The 22,233-nt window shown below is 37.2% G+C and overlaps 1 protein-coding gene across 1 annotated transcript in view; it reads left to right on the top strand.

Moving 5' to 3' along the window:
- Nucleotides 1–3,098: 3,098 nt before the first annotated feature.
- itga5 (integrin, alpha 5 (fibronectin receptor, alpha polypeptide)) overlaps nt 3,099–22,233 on the top strand; it is a 59,963-nt gene continuing 40,828 nt past the window's right edge. The window contains exons 1-2 of the mRNA XM_048177798.1: nt 3,099–3,838; nt 20,249–20,379. Coding sequence (XP_048033755.1) covers nt 3,642–3,838; nt 20,249–20,379 — 328 coding nt within the window. The 5' untranslated portion in view covers nt 3,099–3,641. The remainder of the gene's footprint in view (nt 3,839–20,248; nt 20,380–22,233) is intronic.

Below are 22,233 nucleotides of genomic sequence, written 5' to 3'. Positions count from 1 at the left end.
TTGCGTTCCGAAGATTAACGAAGGTCTTACGGGTGTGGAACGGCATGAGGGTGAGTAATAAATGACAGAATTTTCATTTTTGGGTGAACTAACCCTTTAAATCCTGCTAGACTGGCCTTGTGGTCACTATTGATTTTCATTGTATTGAGCTTGGACATTCCGCTATAAATATCTCATTTTGCGTTCCACGAAAGAAAGCAAGCATTGTGGATTGCAAAAATGTTCATTTTTGAGTTAACCATCCCTTTAAGTAATCAAACCCTGTGAAAAAAAGACCACATGTTCAAAGTAGCCTATTTGCATTCTCTATAGCTGCATATGCTGGAGGGCTTTGAAAAAAGCAGCATACCAACCTTGCATATGTAGCTCCGTTAGTTAAGACATTTTTTGGCTACCACCACCATTTGTTAATGCCCCTTCATGTATGACAACATCCAAGCAATATCCTACAGACATAACACCCCTTTGCAGAGCCCATGAAAAGAAAAGCTGACCCACATCCAGCCCCATTACCTAATCTTTTCCTGTTATTCTAGCTTCAACATTTGCTATACCAGATCTGGACAAAGGCCTCTCATGCCATGGATTTAAAATGACTCCTTTACATTACCAATAAGACTTTTCTTTTGCATTTCTCTGGATGCTTTGATTTGTGGTGTGATTTGTGAATTGTACACCATTCATATTCTTCATGGTGCCAGATGTTCAGGTGCACAGCAGATATAATGTATTTATTGTCAAGAATTTAGAGTCTCTCAGGTAATAGGGAGGATAACCTTCTGGTGCGGAGGTTCCGACTCAGCCTGATCATGTAACCATTTATCTCTCTCTAAACTGTATATGTTAAAGTCTCTCTGAGGTCCTCAAACTTTTGACCCTTGTTGTGTCAGCAGGATACATGTATTTGTATATGTAAGCATCACTCTGCATCAGCATCTGAACATGTTTTATAGGATGTATGACAGAAAATCAAGTAGGTGTGAAAAAAGGGCAGGACAAAATAAACCCAACTTACAGGTGGTGTAACTTTAGGGGCCATTTCATGAGAAAAACCTTCATGAAAACAGTAACTTTCAGAATTCAAAACTTCCTGTCTAGTCCAAAGAGACCATTTACTAAAACCAAGCAGCAAAAATGGCTTCTTACAAATGAACATATAACCACCCAAATATGTACTTGTAAACACGCCTATACGTTGTTCAGAAACTGGCCCCGCCCAGTCCCATAAGAAATACAGCTACAAGAATTGTGAGTTTACGTGCTTGACCCTACCATAACTTATAATAATATACTGTACAACACCAATTAACTACAATAACAAGCGTAAATTGAGCACAAAAATGGTCGTTTGTAACATATTTAGACATTTAAAAGCTAAATATTAACTATAACTGTTGCTTACCTGCTCACTAGTGCTTGAACGCTTTACGAATCGAATCAGTGACTCGGAGCGCCAAAGTCACGTGATTTCAGCAGTTTAGCCGTTTGATAGGAGATCCGAGTCACTGATTCGATTCGTAAAGTTCCGAAGCAGTGTTTTGAAATCGGCCCATCACTATATTGTTGAAAAGTCGTTATTTTTTTTATTTTTTTTGGCGGACAAAAAAAGTATTCTCGTCTCTTTATAATATTAAGGTAGAACCACTGAACTCACATGAACTGTTTTAAATATGTTTTTAGTACCTTTATGGATCTTGAGAGAGGAAGTGTCGTTGCTTTGAATGCAGGCCTCACTGAGCCATCGGATTTAATCAAAAATATCTTAATTTGTTTTCCGAAGATGAATGAAGGCTTTAGGGGTGTATAGAACGACATGAAGGTGAGAAATAAATGACATTATTTTCATTTTTGGGTGAACTAACCCTTTAATGAAACATAAAAAAAAAAAAAAAACTTTTCACGTTTCAATAAAATGTCATTTATTTAACCCCATCTGTTTCGTAGGCTATGTGTTGATAACTCATACAGATTACGTGCTTTATCGGATAGGTTCGAAAGAGATTATTGATTCATTGATTCAGTGAGTTGACTCGAGCATCGCTCTCGTGAACGAATCATTGAGATTCATTTTAGGCTTGTTCGAGATGCATCGGCGCTTCGCAGACCGATCGGCGAATGACATCAAAGTACCGCGAGAGCAATTGGAGACCAGACGACTCCTTATGCTTTTGAATCGCTCTCGCGGTACTTTGATGTCATACACCGATCGGTCTGCGCAGCGCCGATGCATCTCGAACAAGCCTGTTGTGAACTGGCTCTTTGAAATATCCGATTCAAAATGAAGATTCGTTCAAGAATCGGGCATCGTTCGAATAAATAAACAATTTCTTGAGATGTTGTAGCAACTGAGTTTGAGCAAGAGGAAGAGATTGTTTGAAAGTGGTGTGGCTGTGGTCCGACAGCTGTGAGCTCCCCCTTCACACCCTACTTTCCCAAATAGAAAGCTTCTCACGGCGAGTTCCCTGTAGCCATACAGCTAAATTTGGCTCCCCATTTCAATCCCTTGGGCAGAGGCTGAATCAACTAAAACAACACTCTAATTCCAGTCGGTGGAGTGGCTTTTTACAGCGCGCGCAATTTCCCAGCTCCGTGTGTACTGACGGTGTCAGATCTATAAATGGAGATTGCTCAGTGTACAGGCTTGTATCTATAAACATCATTTCTCCAAATTAAAACAGACTCATAGCAATATGCGGAATTTCTAGTATTGCTTTAAACTCTTCTGTGATGGTTTTATCATCATAGCGTCTATAAACTCGATGCCGAGAAGGTTCATGTTGAAGGCAACAATTTTGGAGATCGTTTTTGGAGGATAACGGACTTTGAAAACAGCTCTTTCATTGTTTAAAGTGTTAATCATTAATTTAGCTATCTTTGACCTATGCAAAGAGTCCTTCAAGTGGACAGATAAACTGCTGAAAAGGTCAACAATTTCTCCGTTTCTTGTTTAAGCTAGTATTTTTTATTTAATTTTAAAATATTTGTATTTAATTTAATTTAGTGCACATTTTATCATAATTCTTGATAAAAAAGGAATGCTACATAAATAAGTTAATAAAAACTGATGTACTATTATAATGATATCCTTTCAGGATATGAAATCTACAAAGACAAGTTCTACTAAGTGTCTCTTCGTTTTTTCCTCAGTAGACTATAAAGTATATATTTATTTAATTTAGCTTGAGATAGAACAGTGCAACATGAATTAGCTAATAAACTATTAAATACATTTAAAAAAAGGTCTCCATGTTGTAGCCTATAGCTTACATTTTATCCTACCGCTTTTGCAATGTATTTTCCCTCATTTGATTAATGAAGTTATCTCGATATTGTACCGCTCTATTTCCCCACTTTTGTGCTCTTAGCTCCACCTCTATGGGAGTTTGTCACGAGTGGAAGAACTGAACCTCCTCCTAATACCCCTTCAATTAAGCTTGAGGGAGGACGCAGAAAGGAGAGAAGGGGACAGATAGACGGAGGCGCGTAACAGAGCGCTTGGAAAAATAAGGATCAAGCTGAGACACTTCACTAAGGCATGCGATTTGCGTAAGGCAGCATCTTCAGGAGGATTCCGTTCAAGTGCCCCCATTTTGTTCTGAAAGAAGTTTAATAAAGAAGTGGATTGTGACATAACGATTACAATGGGCTCCAAAAGGCACCGTTCAAAGACTTCAGCGTCTTCACACAACCCGAGCTGCTCTCCAATGGGACTTTCTCTCTTGATTCTTCTACCTTTGTCTGTTGCCTTCAACTTGGATGTGGAGAACCCAGCGGTGTATAACGGACCCAACGGTAGTTACTTCGGGTACTCGGTGGACTTTTACATGACTGAGTCAAGGTAGGTTTCCTTTTTTTGATTTTACATTGAATATGAAGAGGCTTGGCGTGCATTCAAAGAAAATTACAACTAGACCAAGTTCACTGATCATCGTCCAACACTGAGCTGTTTAATTATACGAAATGTACTACCATTTAAATTCTATTTAATAACTTTAAATGCCGCACATCACTGTTGATAAGGTGTTTTGTCCACCCTGATATTGCTGAACATCATGAATGTATGTATTTTTTGTCTTGTATGCACTTTTATCTTAAAGTGTTTTGAGAATTAGAAATTATAATGTAGTGACACACCTTTGTGGCCTCAGAATAGAGTGTTTTACCACATTATGAGGTACAATACCATAGTATGAAGGGTTATTGTCATTCATATCCAAGAAATGCACAGTCTTATTTATCAGTGTGATGAAAAAGACTAGTTTAGCCAAGTTTTTCAACCAAGGATCTCTGAATGTACTCCAGGGGTCTATAGAAAAGAGAAAGGGTCATAGATGGACATTTGTAACATTTAATTGATTTCTAACTTTCTAACCAATGTTTTATATATATATTTGTTATAGTAATGTTAGCTAATGTTCTTAAGAAGAAGAAAAATACTCATGTGGTCCCTGGGTTGGCTGAGAGTTTGGTTGGTGGTCTGTGTCTGTAAAGGTTGAAAGCCGCTGTCCTAAATTTAACCTAGTTCATTCATTGATTCAGTGTGTTTCTCTTTCATCGTGTACTACAGTCTTCTAGAGCTCGGTGTTAACACTCTCCAGTCCAGGGGGCAATGAAACCAGGGGTATCCCCCAACTGTTGTTTACAGTCCCAACCCAGTCTGTGCACTGCCATTTACATCAAAGCATATCACCACAGTTGGGGAGCGACAGTCCTAAAAGTGTGGTTTAGTGTTTGTGTAGTGCAAGCCTGAAGTGTGTGTGCGTTTATATGTGAGCGGATGACAACGCATGTATCTCTGTCAGTGGCATCACTGCTGGTTTTTCCATTTATCAGACTTAACTAGAGGTTATTAATATGATGAAGTCATAGTAAGGCTCTTCTCAAGGGGGATGAAGATTGCCCCCCATAATTATCCCTGATTGCACATGTTATGGTCACTTAAAATCTTCTGCATAATCTAACATGAGAATCTCCAACCACCTTTGCTAGATTATGAGTAACCTTTAGAGGAAAAAAGCCAAAAGTTAGACATCTCTGATCTGTTGCCGGGTCTTGCAGTCATCCGCTATGTGTTTTTTTTTTTTTTGGTGATGTAGATAAGTCACAAAACTCACTTTTGGAGTTTCAAAGACAAATTTGAAGTAAAGCTTAGCTAATATCCTGATTTGCTTATTAGTTTAATGGCTGTTTCTGGATTAGATCTTTTATGTTCAAGGGATATTTATTAAATTTCTGTAATTTACTCATGTTGGTGAAAACCTGTATGACTTTATTTCTTCAGTGGAACACAAAATAAGATATTTTGAAGAATGTTTTAACTGTTTTTGTCTATACGATGATAGCTGAAGGTGTCCAAAACAACATCAAACCCCAATAACTTTCAGTGTATGGACAAAAAAACCCCCAACATTTTTCATAATTCCTTCATTTGTTATCCACAGAGGAAATAAAGCCATGTCGGTTTGAAACACCATGAGTAAATAACAGATTTATAAAAAATATTTCTGGATAAACCATCCCTTTAAGTGCTTACTGATTAGTAATGTTAGCCCAGAAGCTAATATGAGGCATAAGGTGTGTTTATATGTATCCCAAATACCGGCAGTCGGCCTTTGGCACAACTTTGAATGGAGAATTTTGTTGAATGGAGCAGCAGTAATCGTAAATGTAATCTAGCTGAGACTGAAAGACCACATGATCACCTTCAACCCATAGATATGATCTTTGTAGCCATATGAGGTGATAAATCCAAGGGGAAATCACCGAGTATGAGGCATGCCATTCAATCACACTGCTGATCTGTTGGGTTTCCCTGCCCTTTGGCTGCATTACTCTCTTCTCAAGCTGTTCTGAGGTATGATTGCAGTAATAATCAACTCACGCATGCCCTGACTAGAACACGCCACAATCAGCCATCTCCATCTGTGTTTGTCTGCTGGACTGTGTCTGGCCGTGCACAGCTGTAGAGGGGCTTTAGTCAGAGTGGGCTCATGCTGGCTCTGGTTTCTCGGGGGTGTTTTTTTCAGGCAGACCTTTCTTTTCCTCTCACTTTAGTCTCATTCTCTTTCATTGCTCACCTTCTCTAAAGCAGACCCTCCAGCTTTCTGCCATAGGGTATCTGGCATAGATGAATTTCAGAAGCAGCGGATGATTTAGAGCATGACGCATGGTTGAATGAGTCAGAGGAGTGTGTGTGTGCACCTATAAGCGTGTGTTTCTCCATTCTGGGTTTCTGATGATGTAATTCGGAGCGATATTTAAACTCCTCACCCTGTACTTCCAGTCTAATACTCTAGACTGTACGCCCCCCACTCCTACACAGTATCTTGGCTTCTTTCTTATGAACTGTGAAGTCATGGCAAGAGGCAGCTCTCTCAGCAATGACTTCATCTGAACTTTTCACTCCAGAGATGTCGTCGTGGAGGAGGATGGATGGGCCTCAAAGTAGAGGCTGAGTGAAGGGGTGAAAGAATGCACAATATCAAGAGTTTTCTTCCCAGGCATTTGATAGAATGTTTATTTCTTAGTTTTCCGATGCTGTATGTGATAGATGGTCTGCCATCCTGCCCATTAGCTGTCTATCGGGTATTGAAATTGACTAACTGATCTAGATTTTATATATATATATATTTAGCTTAAATTTTTACCAGAGATACTTTAAAGAGGGTGATATTTAATTAATAATAATAAGGGAGTCATATTATTTAATAACCCCTTTAAAGCACTATTGCCATCAAAACTCATCTTTTGTAACAAATTCACCAATTCACCACATTCACGACTACTAGTCTTCAGATCGTCTATGCTGTAAAAATTATTTTATTGCATTCCATTTGAGGTAATTGGTATATTTGTTGAATTTACACAACAGTTATCCTATTGAATGGCTGTGCATTTATTTAGTTCATTTTTTTTAAAAGGGCAACTATTATGCCCCTTTTACATGATGTAATATAAGTCTCTGGTGTTCCCAGAATGTGTCTGTGAAGTTTCAGCTCAAAATACCCCACAGATCATTTATTATAGCTTGTCAAATTTGCCCCTATTTGGGTTTGAGCAAAAACACACCATTTTTGTGTGTGTCCCTTTAAATGCAAATGAGCTTCTGCTTCCGGCCCCCTTTCCAGAAGAGGGCGAAGCTTTAACAGCTCACGTTTCACTTACTTAACAACAACAAAGCTGCAGAATCTCACGCTGCCAAAATGACGATTGTCAGTAACGGTGTTCAGCCTTACATTGTTCAAACCGGAGTCGACACTGATGGAGAGACTCAAGAAGAAGTTACAACTTTTAGAATGCAACTGGACGTTTCTGAATGGTTAGTGGATAAATTTATGTAGTTGCTGTGGAGTGGATTCAACTCATCGACTAGCATGTGCCGTCATGTTAATCTTTTGTGCAAATCCAGTGTTGAATTGACCCTCGTTTGTGAAGCGGTCTGGCGTAAAATGACGGCATGGTAACGACACTCTACTACAACAACTCTTCCTCTTCTCTAAAGCAGCCCAACATGGCCTCGCCCCCTTTGTTATGTGTTTTGGGGGGCAGGTTTTATGTAATTATGTAATTTTAGTGTTAGTGATGTCACTAACCCGGGACGAAGCTTGTTGTAGTCCCTACTAGCCATTTGTTGTAGTCCTTAAACAGAGAATTCTTTAAAAGAAAATATCTCCCTTTGCATTGAACTTTGAGCATCGTAACTTTGCAGACGTTGTTTATGCTCAAACAGCAACATTACACGCTAACTAAAGTAAAAAAAAAGTTAAATCATAATCAACCACCCCTTTAAATGTTAGTGTATGTAAACATGTAGACTATCATCTTTGACCCATGATTCCATCCTTTTTTCTTCCAGCTAGTTGTGAACATAAGAACGTGTCCTTTATGGAAAACCTCATTAGAAACAGGTCTGGTCTGCATTTCCCAAAAGCATTATAAGCCTAAATAGATTGGTGCCAATGCATGATTTCTACAATCTATTTAGGCTTACAATGCTTTTGGGAAACACAGTCCTGGAGTGCCTCCATATTATTGTGGGTTTCAAAAAGAAGTGGTTTGATTTACGTATATTTCAGTAAAATCTTAGTCAAAGGTGGGACAAAAAGAAGCTTGTCTTCCAAACTTCATTTAAACAGCGGCAGCCTGCTGTCTGAAGACTGGCTTGTTCTGGTGTGAGGGATAAACTCTCTGTCCTGCATGTTCTCTCTCATTCTCTTGCTCTCTGTATCTTCCTTTTTGACAAAACATTCATTCCTCGCCTCATCCACAGACTCCCTGAGAGTCTGGCCTCAAAGGAGCATGTAGGTCTGAAGAGAATTGCACTCCTTGGCACGCATTAATAGAATTAGCTAGTGTGCAGACCACCACAGAGAACTGCCTGAGGACAGGGTTCACAATCTTGGTGTCAGGGGGCTTTACAGCTGTATACATGGAAGAGAAATTTATGATTCTTGAACATTGAGAGAAGAACAGCACAGTTCCTATGTAGGGGCCTCCTCCGGATGCTCTGGTATATAAACCTAATTTGTCCTGAAAAATTGTGGCTGGAACATAAAAAGTCACACTTGTTCACTTAAATTGAGCTGAATTGAAATGTCTTTATGCAGTAAGTATCTCCTTGTATGTTCTCATCAGAGATCCAACAGTTAGTCTGTGTCAGTGAAGTTACATTCCTGAGTCTCTGTATTCTTTACCTTTGGATAAGAAGATGATCCTCTGTATTGTGAAAGGGGAAAGGTCAGGGTCTGAATGTAGGGTTGAATGTCAGAAAACGAAATAGCTTTATTTGAAGTGTTTGGATTGCAGAAACAATAGAAACCGAATACCACCATCTTTGTTCTTGCTGGGATTTGCGTGGCTCCAGATGATGAGTGTTGTTTTCAGAGAATAATGTGTTACTATGCATGAATTCCTTTTGTGTTTATGATGTTCAAAAAGATGTTTTTGGTGTTTGATGATTGTTGGCGAGCGTTTGAAGCTTGTGGTTGAATCCGAGGAGCTGGACTGTCTGCATTGGTGGCCAAAGGCAACAAATTTACAGCCACAATGGCAGGAATATTACTGTAAAAACATAAAAAACTTTCTCACCTGCCTCCGTGTATTTTATTACCCGAAGATTCACAAAGTTGAGGTTTACCAAGTTACGTTGGCTATCAAACCCATAGGCACTTCTAATAATGACCTCCTACAGCTGGATTCACAAAAATCTTCTTAAGAAAAAAAGCAAGAAAGTTCTTAAGATAAAGAATATTCCAAAGTGCTGTTCTTGAAAAGTTTGTTTAGCTGTTTTCTGATTGTATACCATCTTATTTGTGAGGTTGCCTTCTCTAATACAATAAATTCGAAACTATACACGGGTATGTTCTAACAGTTTGTCCATCTATTAACCTTTAAGTAGCCTAAAGTCCAAATAGATCTATTTAAAGGAAAAACGAGTAGCAAGTAAGAAGCAATCACCTCACAATCTTTAATTTTGTAGTAGTAATACGTTTTATATGGAGCTATTGTTAGGCTGCAAAGCTTAATATTTGAAACAACCCACTAAATCCATTAAACATCTTACCTTCGTGGACTTAAGACAAGTTGGAGGTTATCTGAACTTTAAGAAGTTATTTACGATGCTTTTAAGAACATTCCTCTTAAGAATTTGAAAGTTTTGTCTTAAGACCAAATTTAAGGAGAAAGATAAGAACATTCTTAAGTAGTATTTTGGAGAATACACTTATTTTTAGTTAAAAAAAAAATAAGAAAGAAATTAAAGTTAAGATAAATTTTGTTCCTAAGAATGTTTTATGAATCTGTCACTAGTCTTGTGTTTATATAGAACGGCATGTTGGAATTGCGTCCTAGATGGTTTGGCCCTGATATAGTGTACAGTAGGTCATCCTCAGCTGCGGTCATCATTCTCACAAAGTTTACCCTCTCTAAGAAGGTCATTGCTAGATCAATATTTACCTCAGACCTTGAGCTCAGTTTGCTTTTTCTAAATACAGAGACCAACTTTAGCTCTACCAGGGTTTCATTTGCTATTTATCATTTCTACTCTTCCTCCTTGAATTAGGCCGTCTGTTGTCCATAGTCTTGCATCCAGCTGGAGATGGGTGTGTGTACGTTGGCTGCCAAGCTATTCTTCACCCAGGTTCTCTCTACAACGACTAGTGTTTTCCATGGAGTCGGTACAATAGAGGCCTTTGTGCATTGGTTGAAAGGTTTGCTGTTTTCAGTAGCAAAACTTTTCCATGTGACTTAAATCTCTATTTATTTATTCATGTTTTTGGCTCTTTTGCTTCATGATAAAACCTCGTTTAGTTCTTTGGCTTCGTGACATTTGGCTCTGATGGTGATGTCAATCAGATTGGCCTGTTGTACAATTATAGTCCTCTATTTTGCAGGTTAATGGGTGCAACCGTAGCTGATTGGGACTGTGGGTTAGGTTGTCTTTACCGTTGACAAGTTGTCTGCTTTTTATGACCTAGTTGGACCTGGCAGACTTGCATAATAGGCTCTTGTATGCAAGGGTGTACATGTGCCCTGGTGGAAAAACAGGCATGTGTTCGATCACGGTAGAACAAACGTCCCAGTCAGCTTTGCAGAGATTTAGCCCTTGGGCTCCACAATTGCCTGGGGTTGATGTCTGGAGTACTGCAGATCTCCATTGTTCCTGATGTACATTTTGGGTGGATCATTATCACCTTGATCTCTTCTGTTCTGGTTTACCAGGCCCCTGCTGGGCTGGCAACGACAATGAATGTCCAATCAGCCTGCATTTAGATGGCCTGTTTATTGCCTGCAGGATTACAAACAAAGGACGTAAGGCATTGCATGCAAAGGTGAGCGATTGATGCTAATTGTTTGCGCCTGATGGCCCCGTTTACTCTTTTCAAGTGTGAAGATGGGACTCCATGCTGAGAAAGCTCTCTTGGAGGTGTCGACGGCCAACAGTTGCAACTCGCTTTGGGATGTTTTTTGGTCTCTGCGAATGTGTGAATTATAGCTCTTTGGGGGCTGGGGTTACAATTTGGTATCAAGAGATTTAAGAGGTAAAACCACACTCTGTGTTTTTGTAAATGTCATGGGGCGCTTTAAATGTTGTTGTGTCACATATGAAAATGTGGCTTGCGGTTGAATGACATGGCTTGTGCTTTCTTAGATGTCTTTTCCAGACTGTTTTCTCCTAAAAGAGGTGTAGTTCGCTCTTTAAAGTGAGCAATTTTGTCCATTTATTAATATGGGAACATCATATACCTGCTCAAAATTGCATACTTCCCTATTATATTGTAGGTGAAAAACATTATGTGAAAAGAGTATGTTTGATTTCACCAACCATATTCATGAAACGGTAGACGAAATGTACCTGGATGACTTACCACTTTCGCTGAGATTCTAAAGTGATGCCCTTGGAAACTTTAAATTCCTATGAGGGGATTTGTGAATGGCAGTAAAGCAACACAACTGACACTGTAGGTCACATGACAATGATAACATGGAGAATGTAGTACGTCCGCCATCCAGATATATTCACACTACACGCATTCATACTATAATAGAACATACTTTATGTAGCCATTGTCTGATTTGCTCTAAGTTTACATTTTTCTAGCGGATACAACAGTAGTTTCAGACGTTAGACTGACACCTAGTCACGTGGATGCATTATAAAATGCAAATGTAATGTTTTTGTTTACAAATGTCATTGCTGAAAGCCATATTTGTAAAAATACTGTACTCCATTTATTCCACAAATCTCAACATGGTGGCCACCATAAGGGCGGAAAACATGTTTTTGTTGGGTAGTTGATATGACAATTCTTCATCTCGTGAGTGTATGTGATTTTTTTTTTTTTTTTTTTTTTTTTTTTTTTTTTCAAACTATTATTAGTCAAATTAAATACCATTAATTTAAGCATAATTTTAAAGTTGCATTGAGGTGTTAGACATAAATAAAGATGCATCAAAGAAAGTTAGCACAACACTCACTTTTCACCTCTTTAAAATACTCCTTTTAGGTTGTTGTTCTTATGTTTCCACTTTAACTTCCCTCTGGTTTCATAGTTAGTACATTAATTAGCATAGCAGGTAATGCAGAGCTGGCTCTTTGCGAGTCAAGCCAAATGCTCTATATCTGGCTGACCTCTCAGCACCTGGTGTATGATGTTAATTTGAACCATATCCTTTGGGAGGAAATGTTTTTGTGGTGACATTTAAAATCTGCCTGTGTAAAACGGGGTGGGGGCGTTTATCAGATCAACAGTCGAGAGGGCATGTGTGCAGATTTAACGGTTATTCCAGACCAGCACAACACCGCAGCAGACCTTGCACGAGTGCACTTTTTTTTTTACAAGTCACCGTTGGAACAGTAGATGGTTGTTGCATTTTGAAAGATTCAAATGCGTTTTGCAAATTTTGAATGAATCGGTTCATTGTTTTCATTTACATCAACGGTCTGAGTGCGTTTCATTTTCTTGCATTATATCATGCAAGGTTTCATTTTTGTACTAATATGGGATTTAGTGACAGCTTCCTCCATTACTATGCAGTTCTCCTCAGGGCTCTTGGCGCGCCAGCTGTGTGAGTGAGCTGTCGTCCCCCAGTGCCAGCTGACCCAGTGGTCGCTGCTTTGCTCATCATCTGTGGGCCGCAGCTCCCAGACAGCAGAACAGAGCACGTGCGGATCAGGTCTACCGAGCAGACGAGGGGCCACAGACAGAGCTTCTTTGGCCCACTTTTATCCATCTTGTTATTAGCTGCTTCCATCGCAACCGCTTAGCTGCTTAACGATGCAGAGACAGGCTGGCATCCGAGTTAAAGCTCACTGGCGTCGCGCAAAGGAAAACACCCAAAAATGAACCGTCCAGAGCTTGAATTTCTCTTTGGCTTTCTTTGATTTTGAGAATGTTAGTTCATTGAGGTCATTGCATTTCTCTTGATGGCGAAGAGTTGCAACCGTGTATGCTTTGTTTTGGATCCATTCCACATCTTCTGTGAGGACGTGGTGTGCTATCACTGTGACCGTTTTTGCTAATAACAACATTCAAATTCTGCTTCCCTCTGAATAGCTGGATAATTGTTCGACTTTGTTTGCGTAGATTTTCAGAAATGTTTCTAAGGCCACAAATTGCAATCAGTTAATACGCGTCTGTTTGGCATGGGAAAACTGGGATAATCACAAATAATTAAAGATACTTACAGAAGCGACTGATGGTAATGAATTGTTCTTGGCGCACATATTGAATTGCTGTTAGCTTGATTTATTTTGTTGTTTTTTGATGAAGTTAGGAAATGCATTACTGTTTAAGTTTGGGGTCGATACGATTTTTAAAAAAAATGTTTTCGAGTGAACTCTTAAGTTCACCAAGGCTGCATTTATTTGAATAAAATACAGTGAAAATAGTAATATTGTGAAATATTATTAAATTGAAAGTAACTTAAAGTAAATTATTTTGGAATATTTTAAAATTGTATTTATTTCTGTGATGGCAAAGCTGAATTTTCAGCATCATTACTCCAGTCTTGAATGTCACCTTCAGAAATCTTTCTAATATGCTGATTTGCTGCTCAAGAAACATTTCTTATCATTATCAATGTTGAAAATAGTTTTGCTGCACAATATTTTTGTGGAAACTGTTTTTTTGTTTTGGTTGAAAGTTCAAAAGAACAGCATTTATTTAAAATGCATGTTTTATATAAAAAAAAGGCTTTACTGTTACTTTCGATAAATTCAATGCATCCTTGCTGAATATGTTTTTTAAATTTATTTATGAATTTCTTTAAAAAATTTTACTGACCCCAAACTTTTGAGCGGTAGTGTACAAGTAAGTCCTAATGTAGTGTATAAAGCTAGTTTCCCTGTTTCTGGATATAATATAATATAATATAATATAATATAATATAATATAATATAATATAATATAATATAATTTTTTTTTTTTAATGGTAAATTTCCAGAAACTTTCCAAAAGTTTCCGAAAATTTCCCAAAAATCATGGAAAGTTTCCAAAAATTCTGGAAAGTTTCTGGAAACTTTGCAACCCTACTTTTACCACATTACCAGATTTCTGTGCCATTCACAATGCCATGTAATGGTGGCAGATGGTGGGTTTGTGTGTTTTGTCTGATTGTGATTTTCTTGAACCTTCATTAGCAACCAGTGTGGTTTCTTGGCAAGCTTAAGCTTTTATAACAGCGTTCAAGTGACATAAGCTAAACAGCTGGACGATAATGAAGTGTGGAATGGGTGGGAGAATGTTTTAAGCAGAAGAAGGTGGAAATTAAGGCATTTGCCATCTAATGGCCTCTAACCATTAGTGCCATTAGTTTTGCGCTATCAGCGTCTTTAACCCAATATTTTCTTGCCACAACTTAAGTAGATGACATATGTGGCACACCAATTCATTTTTATAGCTTTAATTCTAGTCTGATTACCAAACCTCAGAAGAGATGGGTTAACGGTTAAGACGTACTTTGCCTCAGTGGTTAGTATCTAGCAAGCTTAGCATTTTAGTGGTAACATATTCAAGCCTGATTTTCAGACTAACTCATTTAGCTTAATTAGAGCCACACTAAGAATGATGTTTGCGTCTTGGTTTGAGTCAGTGGTTGTCTCTTTTAGATACCACAAAGGTTGTTAATGTTGTTTTTCCTCCTTAAAATCAATGTGAAATCAAACTGACTCTATGTACTTTAGACATGTTCCTGGCATTACTGAGAATGATTCTTTGGTACTTCACTTCTGAAATGACTTTAAAAAAAAAAAAGATTATTTTGAAGAATGTTTCAACTGATTTTTGTCCAAATGAAAGTGAAATGGGTCCAAAACAAAATCAGGCCCCATTTCTTTTGTGATGGACAAAATCAAAATAGAAGAGAGTCAAACAGGTTTGAAATGTCAAGAGTGTGAGTAAATGTTGACAGAATTGTCAGCTTTGGCTGAACTATCCCTTTAAGACCACAGTCTCCAAAGACAATGACCTGAACTACGAAATAATTATGATCACCAACTACTTACAGATGCTAATAACGGTTAAAGCCAAATTTGTTCTCCATATAACTGGATTGAAACAATATTCTGTTGTTCTCTTACAAGGCCAGATTGTTTTAATTAAAGTGAGCTTCACTTTGGCAATTCCTTTGCTGGAAGGCCTCCTGAAGTCTTTTTCATTTTATGTGGAGCCATTACAAAAAGCTAGCATCTAAGCCAAGAGCAAACTGGCTCTTATCATTATGCTAATGTTAGCTCAACGTTTAAGCATTCAGTGGAGAAAAGAAGGACATTTAGGAGAGATGAGATCCCCCATAAGATAAACCCCCATTACATGCTAATTGTTTCTTATTTACAGTTCTTTCAGATCATTATCAAAATGGTACGGTTTAGGCGACATTAGCTTGAGTGTTAGGCGGAAAACAGTTATTTCCACTTGTTGATGAAAGCAATTTTGTGTTTCTAACATTCCCGTTATGTATGTTTGAAGGTGGGTTTTGTATATTCTAATTAATTTGACATCAAATAAAGTGGCACATTTAAATGTACATTTAGGTGTTAATGTACCGAACATGGCTTTTTGTCTTGCAAATGAAGGCGGTTACTTATTCTATCATGCTTAAACGGCAAACCTTAATTTTTGAATAAGAATGAAAATTTAAAACATTATCCTGGTTTTGCATTGCTTGGAAAGTACCAACGGCATGCAAGATAAAACTCAACAGTAATGAGAGTGAATTTGTGTAATTTATCATAACAAATGTGCAGCGCTTGTAGCTGTGCTGTAACTGTACACTTGTGCGCAGTCAGCCAAAGCGGTAGTGTAAGTGTACAGCATTCCAAGAACTCGAGGAGAAGAGTGAAAGTGCTTGAGAAAGTTAGTGAATTTGCAGCTGTTAGACGCATTTCACATGCATCATAGCAACATAACATTTCATCAGACTAGTGCACTCGAGTTCATTCGTAGTGTACTGGGGTTCAAATGAGGTGGACCAGCCTGTTCAGTTCACATTTTAGTTTCAGACATCCCTGAGATATAGAGTAGGAATTTTACAAGATGTCCCATTTCATTTTAAATTCCCAGGAGAAAGCCATCGTGGGAATCTGGGATTGACATTACACCTCAACTGGGGTTCTGTAACACCTCTGGGACACTCCCTCTGTCCATACACACATATGGCGGAAAAACTGGATACTCTCTCCAAGCCGGAAGAGGGCTTTGTTTTGGTTCCCCCTTTATAAAAACAAATGGAGTGTCTGCTTTGTGTGTGTGTGTGTTTGTGCTCCACTTGTAGTGGCCTTGAAATCCGTTGACCCTAACAAACTTTTCCACATTTAATGTCCTGCCTTTTTATCCGTCAGTCAATTGTTCAGGCCTTTTCCTTTTTGTCTGGCATTCCTCTCAGTGCAGAATTTGGAAACTGTCCTAATAAATTATTCAATTCAATTATTTTATTCTCATTGTACAAGAAAATATGTTGCATGACTTGTGTTGTAAAACAAAAAATAGCAAAGATAAAAAACAGTTAGTCAATTTCCAAATATTTTGAATTAGCTTTTATTTTTTTTATTAATTGTTTTCATTTTAATTTTAGTTTAGGGTTTAGTAAATTTATTTTCTTAGTAATGTTTGTCATTTTTATTTATTTATTATTATTATTATTATTATTATTATTATTATTATTATTATTTTATATATTTTTATTTTGAATGACTTTCAGCTTTGTTTTTTTTTTTTTAGTTTGAAATAAATAGGTTTAAGTTTATTTTTTTCATCTATTTCAATATAGATTTTTTTTTGCCAATTTTATTTCACTTAACGGAAATAATTTTTAGTATTTTTTTTATTTTATTTTTTTTTTTTTAATAGGGTGCCCCCATTGCTACAGTTTTAATGCATTTTTTTTTATTTATTTAAAATTAAAGGATTAGTTATTTGAAATGAAAATGACCTCCAAGCTTTACTCACCATCAAGCCGTCCAAGGTGTACATGGCTTTCTTCCTTCTGATGAACACAGAGTTATATTAATAAATATCCTGAAGTGTCCAAGATTTATAATAGCAGTGAATGGGAAACAATGAGTATGAAGCTCAAGAAAGTCCATACATCCATCATAAACGTACTCCACTGCTCCGGGGGGTTAATAAAGGCTTTAAACATATTTAACAATTATGAAGTAAAATAACTAGCTTCCATCAGATCGCCTTCCGTATTCAAATTACAAAGAAAGTGTAACGCCTCTTGAAAAAAGTGTAACTGATGCGACTTCAATTATGCTTTTGTCGTAAGGTGAATATGGAAGGCGGTCTGGCGGAAGCTAGATATTTTACTTTATAACTTGTTTAAATATGGATATTTTTCTTACACAAATGCACCTAGGATGGCTTGAGGGTGAGTAAAGCTTGGGGTAATTTTCATTTTAAAGTGAATTAATCCTTTTAATAGCTACAAAATGTCAAGTATTTCCATAGTACAGGATAGCCATGAAGCTATATGCGCTCAACTTTGTTCAACTCTTAGATTCCAGACACATTGTTTTTTTTTTTTTTTTTTTGTAAATAACAGCTGAGAAAATCCAGCCCTCTCATTTAGGATGCGGTCAACTGTCTGTCTCCTGTTTGCTCTGCTGTTTTTGACCTAAATGGTCATCTGGTCCTACCTATAGAACTCTATCTCTGCAGTCCATCTAAAGTGGGCTTGAGTCTCCATGGCTGACCGGAGGGTTTGCTGAATGCTGCCTTTGTAAGAAAGTCCTCTGTTACGCGTCACTGAGACCAGCCCAGGGGGCAGGAAAGGGTGTTCTCTTCCTGTACCTTAACCCCCCTGGAGATGCCCTCCGTGCCCTCACACAAACACCTCCACACCCCCATCCCCCCATCTCTCAATGGACCGGCCTTAATGACAGGAAAGATGATAGTAAGTTTACAGACAATGAGGTCATGGCGGCACTGCACCAATCCATGCCGGCTCTTGGAAAATTAGACACAGATTAGAAGAGCAGGGACTGTGGGAGTGGCTGTCTAACTGTTGGGTACTTTTCAGAGAGCTTGTTTCAAATGTCAAATCTCAAGATGCCATGTGTTATTACCTTTCTAAAATATCATTCTTGCAGTGTGGTGATTTATATCCCATAGATTTACAGTAACGTTCAAAAGTTTCGGGTTGGTAAGATTTTTTTTTTTTTTTTTTTTTTAAATGCTCACCAAGACTGCATTTTTTTTTTTTTTCAAAAATACTGTAAAAATAGTAATATTGTGAAATTTTATTACAGTTTAAAATGAATGTTTTCTATTTTGTAATTTATTCCTATGATGGCAAACCGTCATTACTCCATTCTTCAGTGTCACATGATCCTTCAGAAATCATTCTAATATGCAGATGTTGAAAACAGTGCTGCTGCTTAATATTTTTGTGGAAATGTGATACATTTTTTCCTGGTTTCTTTAAATAGACCGCATTCATTTAAAATTTGAAACATTATACATTTCTTTACTGTCACCTTTTGATGAATTTAATGTGTCCTTGCTTAATAAAAGTATTAATTTTTTCAAAAAAGTTCTTACTGACCCAAACTTTTGAACTGTAGTGTACATAAAAAGAGGGAATCTAGCCATATTTAGAGACCAGAATATCATACAGACTGTTTTGCATGTAAAGAAACCACCTTGCTGCCACCCAGAACACCCTAGCAACCACATGACAACATGCTAGAGACCAATCAGAACACCTTAGGCCCTGTTTAACATGGTATTTAGATGTGTTTTGGTTGATTGGATCACAAGTAGACGAGGGAGACACATTCCCGTTTACACCTGGTGTTTTAAGCCGTCTCTTTTGTCCATTTTGACCACTACTGTCCTGATTTCTTCAAGGAGAGGGTATATGGGCTGATAAATGTATGGGTTTTTTCAGATCTTTCGATCTAATGGACAAAATAAGCTTGCACAATTTACATACAAACGTGAAAGGAGACAACGGAAAAACATACATCAGCTATCGTTTCTGCTCTGATAGCCTCAAGACTGCGCCAAACTCTGTGAGTGTGTGTGTGTGTTAGAAATCATGAATGGTTAGAGAACATTGTGATTGGTACATTTTTCATCTTCAAATCAAAGTTGGGTCTTTAGCCGACAAAGTTTAAATCCCGTCTGGCTAGTGTTCTTCTTATAATGTTTACGGATAAAGTCAGTAGGCGGAGAGTAGGCGGTCTTTTGTGGCTGTTCGAACACATTCGACCACATGAGCATCTACTCTATGGAAGCAATGCGGTCACATGCGTTTTTCTGTTACCTCTGGAAGTGGTCGAATGTGGACAAGCTCAAAATGTTTTATACCAAAATTCATCTTAATACCAGGTGTAAACAAGGCCTTAGAAACCACAAAGCAATGCCCTGGCACTCACATTTTCTTCAGAAAATGTAAAAATGCAGTTTTAAACAGCTGTTCCTTTCTCTCATCCTTTCCAACTACAATTGTTTATTCCTTTCTGTTGAGAAGTTTGTTTGGTTTGTGAAGATTTAACATGTGCATTGATTTGAGAACCTTCTTCTAAACGTGTGGCTGTGTTTGTCTGTATGTTCAAATATTTGTAACCGGTGTATTTGTAATAACCCAGGGGGAACAACAGCTGTAGAAGCAGCGCTAACTCGACTTCAGCAGGCTCGGCTCTTGTTTTCTCATTGACTTATTACCCAGTGGGACTGGTGTGTGTGGTTGTGTGTTGGTGGTCACATGTCACCAACTCTGTTACATAATTTCTTTCTCTATGGTAGATTGAGACAGTCCATTTCCTCAAAGATCATAAATTGTTGTTTTTTTACTATATTTTAGTCTTAATAAAATCTGAAAATGAGAGTAACAGAGCTGTTTTCGAATTCTAGGGAAACTAAACTAAGAGTAACATTTCTACTAATATAACTACATTTTTAGTAGCGTATAATAGTGTGACTTTTCCAGTAACAGGCTAATTTTAGTAGCGATGTAGCATAACATATTTTCAATGTCTTGTTGTATTCTGTTTAGTTCAGTTTAGAACCTAGATTTTGACTGTAGCTTAAACATGCTACACTGATGTTTTCATCTTTCTTCTTCAACATAGAAGGATCGTTTCTTTACAGCTCTGATGTTCAAATCCAAACCTTTTAGCAATGTTTCCCGTAGACTTTTTGTGAATTGGAACACTGTTGTACTTCCTGCTCTCTTATAAATATTCCTCATAGTCTTATTAGTATGCTAACATCTTCCTTCATCTTTTTTTCTCCTTGAACAGTGTGAGTGTTATAGTTGGAGCACCCAAAGCCAACACCAGTCAGCCCAACATCAGAGAAGGAGGATCAGTCTTCTACTGTCCATGGAGCCTCGGCCAATCACAATGCAGCAGCATAGAGTTCGATAGACAGGGTAAGTCTCACTAACCAGTTGCTGTGCTCCGTTTATTTGAATTTTTAACAATATTATACATGTGATGTGGATGTTCACTAAAAGATGTATTGTGACTAAATTAGTGATGCACCAAATAGAATTTTTAGTGAAATTCAAATTTAAGTCTTTATTTAGCCGAAAACCAAAGATAACGTTTGGGAATTAAATTTGGGTAAACTCAGAAAACTGTTTAGTATGGAAGAGGATTAGGGAAAAAAGTTGTTAAATTACGAGAACAAATTCGTTAAATTATGAGAAAAATTTAGTTAAATTTCGAGAAAAAAAGTCGAGATAAAATGTTGAGAATAAAGTCATTAAATTAACGAATTTATTCTCGTAATTTAACGAATTTGTTTTCGTAATTTAATGACTTTTTTCTCATAATTTAATGACTTTATTCTCAACATTTTATCTCGACTTTTTTCTCGAAATTTAACGACATTTTTCTCATAATTTAACGAATTTGTTCTCGTAATTTGACAACTTTTTTCTCGTAATTTAATGACTATTCTCAACATTTTATCTCGACTTTTTTCTCGCAATTTAACGAGTTTATTCTCAACATTTTATTTTGACTTTTTTCCTCGAAATTTAACAACTTTAATCTCGAGATGGTTTTATTTTTTTATTATTGCTTGGCCCTAATCCTCTTCCGTAGTTTAGGGTGTCGTATTATCCAGTCCAGTGTTATTTTAGTGTCATTGATATACTATTAAAGGTTTTGTTAATATTTTGAATTATTTTTTTTTTTATATTTGAATAAAAATGTAGGCGCTATAAAGTTTTAGTAAATTTGTTGCATGTTTTTGTCTTTTCTAAAAATATCTATAGTTATTAAGTTTTAGCAACTTAAGTGAAATAAGTTTAAGCTTTTTTATTTCAGTTAATGTTTATTTCAAGTAATGAAAATTTATAGTTTTAGTTAACTATAATAACCCTGCTCATAAATTAAACTAGTGTTTTTCGACATATTTCTGCTCTACTATTATATTTGGTAACAGTGAATTTCATCCTCACTGCTGAAGTTTACTTGTTGCAGCTTATCCAAAAAAAACACTGAATCAGTCAAGCAAGCCATCAGATAAGCATTAAAGGGTTAGCTCACCCAAAAATGAAAATTATCTCATAATTTACTCACCCTCAAGCCATCCTAGGTGTATATGACTTTCTTCTTTCCGTCAAACACAATCAGAGTTCTATTACAAATATATCCTGGCTCTTCTAAGCTTTATAATGGGAGTGAATAGTAACTGATATTTTGAAGGCCTAAAAAGCACATCCATCCATCATAAAAGTAATCCATATAGCTCCAGGGGTTAATAAAGGCCTTCTTAAGCAAAGCTATGCGTTTTTGTAATAAAAATATCCATATACAATGATTTCAGCCCTCCAAAACTATTTAGGCCAAAACAGAAAATTAGTTTTTCCAGTTTCGGACAAAAATACTTAGTTGCTGAAATATTGGAGCAGAAAATGTCTATGCTTTTGTTCCTCAAATCAAGCTTGTGCAACTAATTTGGCACACAATGAACACTGGTAATTGTTTACCGGCACTTAAAGTGGATCCAGTATTTTGACTTAAGTTTGTACATCCTCCCCAAAACAATCCAAGTGTTGATGGATATCTGCTCCTTCCATTATGTGACTTCCTCAAAGCTAGCACCTTTTTGGTCGCACAGCCCTCCGCTTTTCATTGTGTAGACTTTGCTCTGAGAGGGTGATGGAAGATGGGGTTTAGAGGAAGAGAAGGCAGACAAGTGCTCGAGCAGACTTCCTGATGTATATGCAGGCTCAGATTTTCTAAAAATAGTTGCGTTTCTTAACAGAACATGA

The sequence above is a fragment of the Megalobrama amblycephala genome, linkage group LG24 (genome assembly GCF_018812025.1).
Source record: "Megalobrama amblycephala isolate DHTTF-2021 linkage group LG24, ASM1881202v1, whole genome shotgun sequence".
Classification (NCBI taxonomy): Eukaryota; Metazoa; Chordata; class Actinopteri; order Cypriniformes; family Xenocyprididae; genus Megalobrama; species Megalobrama amblycephala.
This window is presented reverse-complemented; position numbering and strand designations above follow the sequence as displayed.